The following is a 13,010-nucleotide window of genomic DNA, read 5'->3' on the forward strand; positions in this document are numbered from 1 at the left end:
CAGCGTGTGTTCTCACCTGACACAGACCAATGACACTGCCTCAGAGCTTCTCATGTATTTTAACTGACTCTTCCTAACAAGAATCATTTGAAAACAGCTTGAAAAAAAACCCCCAATTCTTATAAACAGGTATATCCTATGTTGGATGTCATCAAATGTGTATCAAATATCCCAAATCCTCTGATCTAAAGACCCTATACTTTCGTGCGATTTTCATTGTTCTTAGGTTCTAGCTCTAGACATAGCAGACAAGAAATAGATATTCTGTCCCTCAAGTCATCCCCTTAGATAAGCAGGCTAAATCTGTATTAGAATCCTCAGCCTAAACACCTTTTTTGAGTTTCTGCTCTTTGCCAGTAAAGTAAAATATCACATGAAGATCACAAGATCTGCTGAAATATCTATTAGGATCCTAGGTCACAGCCTAAGAAACCAAAATACTTTCTTCTTCTTCTTTTTTTGGCTATTACATACTCACTTTTTCTTCATTATACTCTATATATTCTTTGGTATATCGTTTTAACAGTTCCGCTTTCAGCTCTTCTGCCTTGGGAAATGCAATCTCCTTTAAGTTCTGAGACACAAAATCAAAAACTGGGGGTTAGAACAATTGCCAGCTAATTAAGTAGAGAAGTAAAAAGACTGAAGTCAAGTGGGCAATGGCAGCAATGTTTCTAAAAACATTTAAATAATGACTTAAATTTAAATAATTTAATTTAAAATACCCCCTACCATACCATACCTGATATTTCGTAACTGATCTAGTGAAATGGCCTTATCTCCTATTTGCAGGATATGATGCTCAGATGCAGATACTGCTACTTATATTTTGGAGTTAGTCTGTGCTTCTCTGAAGCTTTTAGATGGGCAACAGTTAAAGTGAACACCCACCTTTACTGTGTCTTTCTTTTCAGGAATGACAGCCGATTTGTAATCTCGATGCTTTGGTAGTTTCTCAATAAAGAGCCTAAGGGAACAGATCAGATTGACTGTGATGCAAAGAAGATGTCCAAATGTCCAAAAGACTCTGAAGCAATGCAACTCCCTTAGCCTGCAGAGACTACTTGATGGGTTTCCAGGCATGCAGGGGTAACAGGCACACCCTGACAGGCCATGTTCCCCACTCATCTCTAGCCCTGTAAAGAGCAACAGAGTGTTTCCCTCTTCTCCCAAATCAGATGTGCAGCAGCACCAGACTCCTACAACAGAAACGACGGGGAGGAAAAAGCCTATCCTGTGCCCCCAAATACACCTCCAAAGAGATTCTTTTCTTGTGTGACAGTAACAGGCTTCCAAAGGAAAAGGCCTCTCACAAATCGTTCTTCAGAGAACAGTTTGGCAGCCAAGGACAGGAGGCCAAGAGAAAATCCACATTCTATTACTACTTCTAACTCCGTGTGACCTTTAACGCTGGCTTTTCTTCTTTGGGATTCATGTTCCGTCAAAGAAGAATATTCCTTGCACCAGATTAAGCACTGAGATGCTTAGACAGTTCATGTGTTATATGTGTGTAATAGGTGCACATTACATGTGTAACGTGCATTATGATCTCTGATGGAAAGTGCTTAGAGAAACATTAAGTGCTAGATTTCCTCTTTCAGTTCTTGTCCTTGGCTGTAAAGCTCAGTGGGAAAAATAAACTGAATCAATTCATAGACCTTTAACATTTATGATGTCTACTTGGGGACGGTGAAAATAGATAGAAGTTCAGTAACTTGTCATAGCCAAAATGGAGGGTTCAGAATTCAATGCCAGCAGGCTGGTTCCAGAGTCTACGCTTTCAACCACTATATCGTACTGCCTCCTCAGGGCTCCTGGAATGTCTAGAACTGTTGGAGGGGTTCTGAACAAAGATGTCTTTCAATAGAATTAGGTTGTTATAAACACAAGCTGAGACCCAAAACAAATAAATCGAGGGTAGTTTGCCCACAGCCACAAAACACTGTTATGTAGTTGGGATTAACTGACTCTTTTTCACTTTCTGCCCATGGGTAGGAGGAAACAAAGGAGGAAGACTCAGTAGAGGGAAAAGAAGAAGATCCCCACCAAGACACACCCTCTATAGATGAGCCATCCTCCTTCTGTTCTAATTAGGCACATGAAAATTTCATTTCAATCCAATTTCACAAGACCCCTCAGGCAGGGATGAATTCCAAAATCAAAACAATTCTAAAAATTGTCCTTTGGGCTCATGAAAAATGAATTAAAAGTTTCCTTGAAGTCTATACTTAATACAAGCACAGATTCATTTTTCAACCATAAAGTCCTGAAGAGGATATTAGGATAAATAAGGCATAGATCTTGTGCTCAAGATACCTATTATTCAGTAACTTGAAAGACCAAGGTACACGTTCACTACCTTCAGCAGGCTAAGTGTGCTTTGTATTGAAGCCTCAATCAGTCAAGAAAGTAACATGTCATATAAACACCACACTTTATTTTCATTTATGCTCTCAGCCTGAAGAACTGTAAAGTCCCTGAGGCCAGAGATTTCTGTGTTTCATGCTTCTTTGTGTATTCCTCTAAAGCCAGCACAGTGCCTTGTATAAAGAGGCACTGAAAAAATATCTGATGAATAAAATTGTCTTAAAACCTTTGGATGAGCTGAGTGAAAAAACAAAGTGCAAAAAAGTATATATAACATGCTACCTTATATGTAAGAAAGGGGAAAACTATATATAGGCACACCTCAGAGATATTGTGGGTTCGGTTCCAGACTACTTCAATAAAGCAAATGTTGCAATAAAGCAAATCACATAAGTTTTTAAAAATTTCTCAGTGCATAAAAAAGTTATGTTTACACTACAGTGTACTCTATTAAGTGTGCAATAGCATTAGGTCTAAAAACATATACACTTTAATTTAAAATACTTTATTGCTAAAATGCTAAGAATCATCTGACAATGCAGGGTTGCCACAAACCTTCAATTTGTAAAAAATGCAGTATCTGCAAAGTGCAATGAAACAAGCAAGGTATGCCTGTGTGCATGTATATATATTCATTTATTTTGTTTATAAGTATATAAAGTAACACAGGAAGTATATACAGAAACTAGCAAAAATAGAGCTCGAGGAAATAGAGTGGATGAGACAAGAGTGGGAGTGAAAATTTTCACTATATACCTTTTGTTTTATTATTTTGATTTTGAACCATGTAATGAAAACTAGCTTATAAGATAAAACTCCCAGACCTGAACATGAATACCCTTCTCTTGTTCCAGTAACTGTAGTCAATTTTCTGAATAGGGACACATGGGCAGAAGCATCTCCTGAAAACAGAATGGGCAGCATAACCCACTGCCCACACTGGAGGCAACAGAGCTTGGTGGTTAGTAGGGCAGGCTGTGGAGCCACCCTGCTTAGGTTCAAATCCTGGCTTTAAGCACTTACTAGCTGTGTGATCTCCAGCACCATCCCTCAGTTTCTCTCTCTATATAAATTATATATACAGAGACAAACTAGTACTACCTGATAGGGCTGCTATGACATTAAAATAGATTTTTAAAAATAAATAAAATGCTGAGCACAGTGCCTAGCACACAGCCAACATCTGCTATATGTTCATATGATTGTTTTTACTAATAAATAAAAACGTGAGCAAGAAGAAGAGATGAAGATGTTAACACCAGGGTTAGAAATTTTCTAGGCAGAGAATAGCTGTGGCCCAGATGTATACTGTTCTCTGGGTTATATCTGGTTGCAGCCTACAGACAGGAAATGTACCAAAGCAAACAAAGATGCGTTGGCAAAACACAAGCAAAACAACCAAATGGAACCATAGAAAAAAAGAGATACACAGAAAAGTAAATAAAAAGGTAAATAAGTATATAAAATGGTACTCAACTTTACTTATATATGAAATAAATTCAAATTAAGATGAGATATCATTTTCATCTATCAGATTGGCAAAGGCTTAAAAGTTGATTACAATCAGTGTAGGCAAGGGCATAGAGAAATGGGTATCCTTACACACTCGTAGCAGGACTGTAATTTGATAATACCTTTTTCCTTAGGAGAGGAAGGGGAGTGGGAGACAAGTATTCAAAATTTAAAATGTGTATATCCTAGGGCTTCCCTGGTGGCTCAGTGGTTGAGAGTCCGCCTGCCGATGCGGGGGACGCGGGTTCATGCCCTGGTCCGGGAGGATCCCACGTGCTGCGGAGCCTGCGCTCTGCAGCAGGAGGGGGCCGCGGCAGTGAGAGGCCCGCGTACCGCAAAAAAAAAAAAAAAAAAAAAAAAAATGTGTATATCCTTTAAACTCACAACTTCACCTCTATGAATTTATCCTATAATAATACAAAAATATATGTATAAGACTGTTCAATACAGCTTTGTTCATAAAAGTAGGGCAACCTGCAAACCTAAATGACCATCAGTAGGGGATTATTTAGTAAATTACGGTGTGTACCCAAATGTGGGAAAACAACATAACCATTCACTCTTTCCTTCAGCAAATATTTACTGAGCATCTACTATGGGGTCAGGAATTATTACAAAGGCTGGCAATCTGGCAGTGAATGTCACAGTCACAAATTCCTCCCCACCACAGAGTCTACATTACAGTGGGGGAACAGACAATAGACAAAATAAAAAGTATTATAGATAATCAGTGCTAGGAAAAAGTCACTAATAGGGAAGGGGAATGGAAGTGACAGGGAAGGGATTGAGCTTTTAGACAGGGCAGATAAGGAAGGCATCACTAAGAAGGTAGCAGTTAAGTAAGGACTGGAAGAGTAAGCCATGATGATATCTGGGATAAGACTGTTCCAGGCAGAAGAAACAGCCCTAAGGCAGAATGAGATGCTGGATCAATGTGTCCTGATGCGGAAAGACATGACTGTTAAGAAAGCAAATTGTAGAAAATAATATATTGTATGATCTCATTCAGGCTTTAAGAAAAAAGGATAAAGACATGAGCCCACGTGTTTGCATGGGCATATTTTCTTAACAAACACATAAACACACAAGAAACATAACAGTGATTACCTCTGGCGGATGGGAATTTTCTTTTCACTTTAATATTTCCCTTGCTGTATGGTTTGAAAAAAATTGTTTTAATCAGGAACAAATATTACTTTTGTGTAAAAATAATTTAAAAAGTCAAGCAGAAATTCTATCACATGGATGTATTAAGGGCTCTAATTTCTTCCAATCTTAAAAGTTAGTCAGCAAAGTGACCATGAGCACAAATGAAAACCCTCTTCAGTCCATAAGCCCCAATCCTGGTGGTAAACATTTTCAACACAGGTGACAGGCCATTTTCAGAAAGCAGGTCTGTGTTGTAGGGGGCTCACACAGCAGACAGGAATTGCCTAAGTCCTCTGTAACTCTCCTCCGTGCAGCCTAGTTGATGACCATAAAAAGCTGCGAAAGAATCTACCGCCTGGATTACTGTCTGTGCTCACCATGAAAATATGCACTGATTTAATATGTTGAAGATCCTTCTTCTATACTGGGGTCTGCAAAAGGCAAAGCATTCCTACAGTAGGGGAAACCTCTGAGGGGGGAAGTGTGCTTGAGATCATTAAGACGCCTAAACTGCTCAAGGGAAAAGAACAAACATGCCTTTAAAATCCTGAGTTAAAGTATGCAAAAGGTCTAGAACAATGACTCACTAGTGGGGGGCAGGCAGAAGAGTGGTGAGGTAGAGGCCGACCCTCTTCCCTCCTCTCTCCTCAGTGTCACAGCTGCCAAAGTGAGCCGCTGTTAACTGACAGGAATACACCAAGTGAACTGCGGTAGAAAAACTGACCAAGAATACTGAGCTAGAAGTTTTTTTGCAACTCCTAGGGCTTGTCAGTTCACAGAATCAGAGTTAGGGCCTTGAAGATATCTGCAGGAGAAATGAAGGTAGCTACACTGATTGATCCAGGTCTAGCCAATCCAACAAAGTTCCAAATGAAACCCCAAATCTAACAAGTTAAGTAATACATTCTACCCTCCTCTCACTCAACTCTCCTCCAGGCCTAGTTCATCATGTTAAATGGTCTTATAAGCAGAACACCACAGACAGGAACAGACCCCCCGTATCGGTCTTGTTGTTAACACTGATATTCATATCACTCAAAGTAACACCACATCACAGAAAAAAAATCAACTTCTTCAGCATCCGTGTACCATTAATCCTACTCCCTCTTGCCTATATAAGAGTTTATTTCTACGCTGAAAGTCTCTTTTCTGTACCGTTAGCCTCTCCTTCTCCACAGTATCCTTTCCATCAGCCAAAAGTATGCTCTAGAATCTCCCATCTTCACACACACACACACATGCACGCACGCACACACATACGCACATTCATGTACTCCATGTCCCCTTCAATTACTTCCTCAGTTTTCCACTTTACTTCCTGTCCAACTTCTCCAAAGAGCTGTCTACGCCAGGGCTTGGCAAACTACGGCTAGCGCGGCAAATCTAGCTCGCCATCTGTTTTTATAAATAAAGTTTCATTGGAACACAGCCTCACCCATTCATTCGTGTATTATCTATGGCTTGCTTTCACACTACAAAGCAGAGGTTGCAACAGAGATCAAATTGCCTGCAAAGCCAAAAATAGTTACTGGTGTTGGGTGCATCCACTGTGCCCTAGGAACTCTGGTCTGAAGTGCTGAGGGCAAGACCTCTGCACGGGGCACCCTGTGAGCAAATGAAACTAGATTAAGCACGAAGGAAAAGAAAAAAAAGGATCGCTGACTGAAAAGCTACTGACAGGGAGGACCTTCAAGATGGCAGAGGAGTAAGACGCAGAGATCACCTTCCTCCCCACAAGTACATCAAAAATACATCTACATGTGGAACAAATCCTACAGAACACCTACTGAACGCTGGAAGAAGACCTCAGACCTCCCAAAAGGCAAGAAACTCCCCACGTACCTGGGTAGGGCAACAGAAAACAGAATAAACAGAGACAAAAGGATAGGGCCGGGACCTGCACCAGTGGGAGGGAGCCGTGAAGGAGGAAAGGTGTCTACACACTAGGAGCCCCTTCGCGGGCGGAGACTGCGGGTGGCGGAGGGGGAAGCTTCGGAGCCGCGGAGGAGACCGCAGCCACAGGGGTGCGGAGGGCAAAGCAGAGAGATTCCCGCACGGAGGATCGGTGCTGACCGGCACTCACCAGCCCGAGAGGCCTGTCTGCTCACCCGCCGGGGCGGGCGGGGAGCTGAGGCTTGGGCTTCGGGGTTCAGAGGTCGGATCCCAGGGAGAGGACTGGGGTTGGTGGCGTGAACACAGCCTGAAGGGGTTAGTGCACCACAGCTAGCTGGGAGGGGGTCCGGAAAAGAGTCTGGAACTAAGAGGCAAGAGACCATTGTTTCGGGGTGCGTGAGGAGAGGGGATTAAGAGCGCTGCTTAAAGGAGCTCCAGAGACGGGCGCAAGCCACAGCTATCAGCGCGGACCCCAGAGACGGGCATGAGACGCTAAGGCTGCTGCTGCAGCCACCAAGAAGCCTGTGTGCGAGCGCAGGTCACTGTCCACACCTCCCCTCCCGGGAGCCTGTGCAGCCCGCCACTGCCAGGGTCCCGTGATCCAGGGACAACTTCCCCGGGAGAACACACGGGCGCGCCTCAGGCTGGTGCAACGTCACGCCAGCCTCTGCCACCATAGGCTCGCCCTGCATTCTGTACCCCTCCATCCCCCTAGCCTGAGTGAGCCAGAGCCCCCTAATCAGCCGCTCCTTTAACCCCCTCCTGTCTGGGTGAAGAACAGATGCCCTCTGGTGACCTACACGCAGAGGCGGGGCCAAATCCAAAGCTGAACCCCGGGAGCTGTGCGAACAAAGAAAAGAAAGGGAAATTTCTCCATGTAGCCTCAGGAGCAGCAGATTAAATCTCCACAATCAACTTGATGTACCCTGCATCTGTGGAATACCTGAACAGACAACAAATCATCCTAAAACTGAGGCCGTGGACTTTGGGAGCAACTGTAGACTTTGGGGTTTGCTGTATGCGACAGACTAGTTTCTGATTTTTATGTTTATCTTAGTACAGTTTTTAGCACTTGTTATCATTGGTGGATTTGTTTATTGGTTTGGTTGCTCTCTCTTTATTACTTATTATATTTTTTATTTTAATAATATTTTTAAAAATTATTTTTTATTTTAATAACTTTATTTTTTATTTTATTATTTTATTTTTTTCCTCCCTTTTCTTCTGAGCCGTATGGCTGACAGGGTCTTGGGGCTCCAGCCGGGTGTCAGGCCTGAGCCTCTGAGGTGGGAGAGCCAAGTTCAGGACATTGGACCACCAGAGACCTCCCGCCCCATGTAATATCAATCGGCGAGAGCTCTCCCAGAGACCTCCGTCTCAACGCTAAGACCCAGCTCCACTCAAAGACCAGCAAGCTCCAGTTCTGGACGCAAACACATAAACACACAAGAAACATAACAGTGATTAATACTGTTAATATTAACAGAGCAATTTGTCACCTTCTCTGGCTGCCCTACATTGAACAGAACCTCTCAGTCACTCTGCTCCCTTCTTTGCTTCATAGCACTTATCACACTTGAAAAATATATTTTTATTATCTGTCTTCAACACTAGAATAAAAGCTCCATGAGAGTTAAGACTTCGTTTTGTTCATTGTGATATCCCAAGTGACCTGTCACATATATGGTCAATAAATATCTGTTGAATGAGTAAAAAAAAAAAAACTCCAACAAAAAGATATAGACTGGCTAAATGGATACAAAAACAAGACCCGTATATATGCTGTCCACAAGAGACCCACTTCAGACCTAGGGCCACATACAGACTGAAAGTGAGGAAAAAGATATTCCATGCAAATGGCAATCAAAAGAAAGCTGGCATAGCAATGCTCATATCAGACAAAATAGACTTTAAAACAAAGACTATTACAAGAGACAAAGAAGGACACTACATAATGATCAAGGGACCAATCCAAGAAGAAGATATAACAATTGTAAATATTTATACACCCAACATGGGAGCACCTCAGTACGTAAGGCAAAGGCTAACAGCCATAAAAGAGGAAAATCGACAGTAACACAATAATAGTAGGGGACTTTAACACCCTACCTTCACCAATGGACAGATCATCCAAAATGAAAATAAATAAGGAAACACAATCTTTAAATGATATATCAAACAAGATGGACTTAATTGATATTTATAGGACATTCCAACCCAAAACAATAGAATACACTTTCTTCTCAAGTGCTCATGGAACATTCTCCAGAATACATCATATATTGGGTCACAAATCAAGCCTTGGTAAATTTAAGAAAATCGAAATCATATCAAGTACCTTTTCTGATCACAATGCTATGAGACTAGATATCAATTACAGGAAAAAACTGTAAAAAATACAAACATATGGAGGCTAAACAATACACTGCTAAAAAACAAGAGATCATTGAAGAAATCAAAGAGGAAATCAAAAAATACCTAGAAACAAATGACAATGAAAACACGATGACCCAAAACCTGTGGTATGCAGCAAAAGCAGTTCTAAGAGGGAAGTTTATAGCAATACAATCCTACCTCAAGAAACAAGAAAAACCTCAAATAAACAACCTAAACTTATACCTTAAGCAATTAGAGAAAGAAGAAAAAAACCCCAAAGTTAGCAGAAGGAAAGAAATCATAAAGATCAGATCAGAAATAAATGAAAAAGAAATGAAGGAAACAATAGCAAAGATCAATAAAACTAAAAGCGGGTTCTTTGAGAAGATAAACAAAATTGATAAACCATTAGCCAGACTCATCAAGAAAAAAAGGGAAAAGACTCAAATCAATAGAATTAGAAATGAAAAAGGAGAAGTAACAAGTGACACTGCAGAAATACAAAGGATCATGAGAGATTACCAGAAGCAACTATATGCCAATAAACTGGACAACCTGGAAGAAAGGGACAAATTCTAAGAAATGCACAACCTTCCAAGACTGAACCAGGAAGAAATAGAAAATATAAACAGACCAATCACATGCACTGAAATTTAAACTGTGATTAAAAATCTTCCAACAAACAAAAGCCCAGGACCAGATGGCTTCACAGGCGAATTCTATCAAACATTTAGAGAAGAGCTAACACCTATCCTTCTCAAACTCTTTCAAAATATAGCACAGGGAGGAACACTCCCAAATTCATTCTACAAGGCCACCATCACCAAGATACCAAAACCAGACAAAGATGTTACAAAAAAAAGAAAACTACAGGCCAATATCACTGATGAACATAAATGCAAAAATCCTCAACAGAATACTAGCAAATAGAATCCAACAGCACAGTAAAAGGATCATACACCATGATCAAGTGGGGTTTATCTCAGGATGCAAGGATTCTTCAATATACGCGAATCAATCAATGTGATACACCATATTAACAAACTGAAGGACAAAAACCATATGATCATCTCAATAGATGCAGAAAAAACTTCTGACAAAATTAAACACCCATTTATGATAAAAACTCTCCAGAAAGTAGGCATAGAGGGAACCTACCTCAACATAATAAAGGCCATATGTGACAAACCCACAGCCAACATCGTTCTCAATTGTGAAAAAACTGAAACCATTTCCACTAAGATCAGGAACAAGACAAGGTTGCCCACTCTCACCACTATTATTCAACATACATTTGGAAGTTTTAGCGACAGCAATCAGAGAATAAAAAGAAATAAAAGGAATGCAAATAGGAAAAGAAGAAGTAAAACTGTCACTCTTGGCAGATGACATGATACTATACATAGAGAATCCTAAAGATGCTACCAGAAAACTACTAGACCTAATCAATGAATTTGGTAAAGTAGCAGGATACAAAATTAATGCACAGCAATCTCTTGCATTCCTATACGTTAGTGATGAAACATCTGAAAGAGAAATTAAGGAAACACTCCCATTTACCACTGCAACAAAAAGAATAAAATACCTAGGAATAAACCTACCTAAGGAGACAAAAGACCTGTATGCAAAAAACTATACGACACTGATGAAAGAAATTAAAGATGATACAAACAGATGGAGAGATATACCATGTTCTTGGATTGGAAGAATCAACATTGTGAAAATAACTCTACTACCCAAAGCAATCTACAGATTCAATGCAATCCCTATCAAACTACCAATGGCATTTTTCACAGAACTAGAACAAAAATTTCACAATTTGTATGGAAACACAAAAGACCCCAAATAGCCAAAGCAATCTTGAGAAAGAAAAACAGAGCTGGAGGAATCAGGCTCCCTGACTTCAGACTATACTACAAAGCTACAGTAATCAAGACAGTATGGTACTGGCACAAAAACAGAAAGATAGATCAATGGAACAGGATAAAAAGCCCAGAGGTAAACCCACGCACATATGGTCACCTTATTTTTGATAAAGGAGGCAAGAATATACAATGGAGAAAAGACAGCCTCTTCAATAAGTAGTGTTGGGAAAACTGGACAGTTACGTGTAAAAGAATGAAATTAGAACACTCCCTAACACCACACACAAAAATAAACTCAAAATGGATTAAAGACATAAATGTAAGGCCAGATACTATCAAACTCTTAGAGGAAAACATAGGCAGAACACTCTATGACATAAATCACAGCAAGATCCTTTTTGACCCACCTCCTAGAGAAATGGAAATAAAAAATAAATAAACAAATGGGACCTAATGAAGCTTAAAAGCTTTTGCACAGCAAAGGAAACCATAAACAAGACATAAATACAACCCTCAGAATGGGAGAAAATATTTGCAAACAAAACAACTGACAAAGGATTAATCTCAAAAATATACAAGCGTGCGGCTCAATATCAAAAAAACAAACAACCCAATCCAAAAATGGGCAGAAGACCTAAACAGACATTTCTCCAAAGAAGATATACAGATTGCCAACAAACACATGAAAGGATGCTCAACATCACTAATCATTAGAGGAATGCAAATCAAAACTATAGTGAGGTATCACCTCACACCAGGCAGAACGGCCATCATCAAAAAACCTACAAACAATAAATTCTGGAGAGGGTGTGGAGAAAAGGGAACCCTCTTGCACTGTTGGTAGGAATGTAAATTGATACAGCCACTATGGAGAACAGTATTGAGGTTCCTTAAAAAACTAAAAATAGCACTACCATATGACCCAGCAATCCCACTACTGGGCATATACCCTGAGAAAACCATAATTCAAAAAGAGTCATGTACCACAATGTTTATTGCAGCACTATTTACAATAGCCAGGACAGGCAAGCAACCTAAACACCCATCAAGAGATGAATGGATAAAGAAGATGTGGCACATATATACAATGGAATATTACTCAGCCATAAAAAGAAACGAAATTGAGTTATTTGTAGTGAGGTGGATGGACCTAGAGTCTGTCATACAGAGTGAAGTAAGTTAGAAAGAGAAAAACAAATACCGTATGCTAACACATATATATGGAATCTAAAAAAAAAAAAAAAGGTTCTGAAGAAATAGGGGCAGGACATGAATAAAAAAGTTTGAACTTTATTGATAAACATTTTTATTCTAATATTATAGTAATAATTCAAGTGCAATTCTCTTTGAAAAGTCAACTCTGTTAAAACAATACTTGTTAAATATCTTTCATCAAACACAGGCATATTCTTTTCAATCCCTCACAGCAGTCAGAGCCATGTAGCAGAGGCAAGATTTTTTTTTTTAAAGCCTACTATATTTTGTTACTGCTAAAAAAATCTGAATCAGTTGTCAAGGTCTCAGAAGCAGTAATTAATTGACTTTTGAAAGCTCTACCAGATACTCTGACATAAAATCATGAATCCAGACATCTGTGTCTGGCATCGATGTGTCCACTAAATAGATCACTACTTTCTGGTCCCAAGGGTTAGTCTCTATGTAGACGTAAAGAAATGGACTTGAGGACACGGGGAGGCGGAAGGGTAACCTGGGACAAAGTGAGAGAGTGGCATGGACATATATACACTACCAAATGTAAAACAGATAGCTAGTGGGAAGCAGCTGGAGATCAGCTCGGTGCTCTGTGACCACCTAGAGGAGTGGGATAAGGAGAGTGGCAGGGAGATG

At 40.1% G+C, this 13,010-nt stretch overlaps 1 protein-coding gene across 3 annotated transcripts in view; it reads right to left on the reverse strand.

The window, feature by feature from the left end:
* The window catches only part of STAMBP (STAM binding protein), a 30,933-nt gene that overhangs the window by 11,841 nt on the left and 6,082 nt on the right, over positions 1-13,010 (reverse strand). For all 3 annotated transcript variants that reach the window (XM_081254216.1, XM_081254217.1, XM_081254215.1), the window contains exons 3-4: positions 892-967; positions 479-574 (exon numbers count right to left, since the gene is read on the reverse strand). In XM_081254216.1, the coding sequence (XP_081110342.1) occupies positions 479-574; positions 892-967 (172 nt within the window). The remainder of the gene's footprint in view (positions 1-478; positions 575-891; positions 968-13,010) is intronic.

The sequence above is a fragment of the Mesoplodon bidens genome, assembly GCF_964165515.1.
Source record: "Mesoplodon bidens genome assembly, chromosome: 14".
Classification (NCBI taxonomy): domain Eukaryota; kingdom Metazoa; phylum Chordata; class Mammalia; order Artiodactyla; family Ziphiidae; genus Mesoplodon; species Mesoplodon bidens.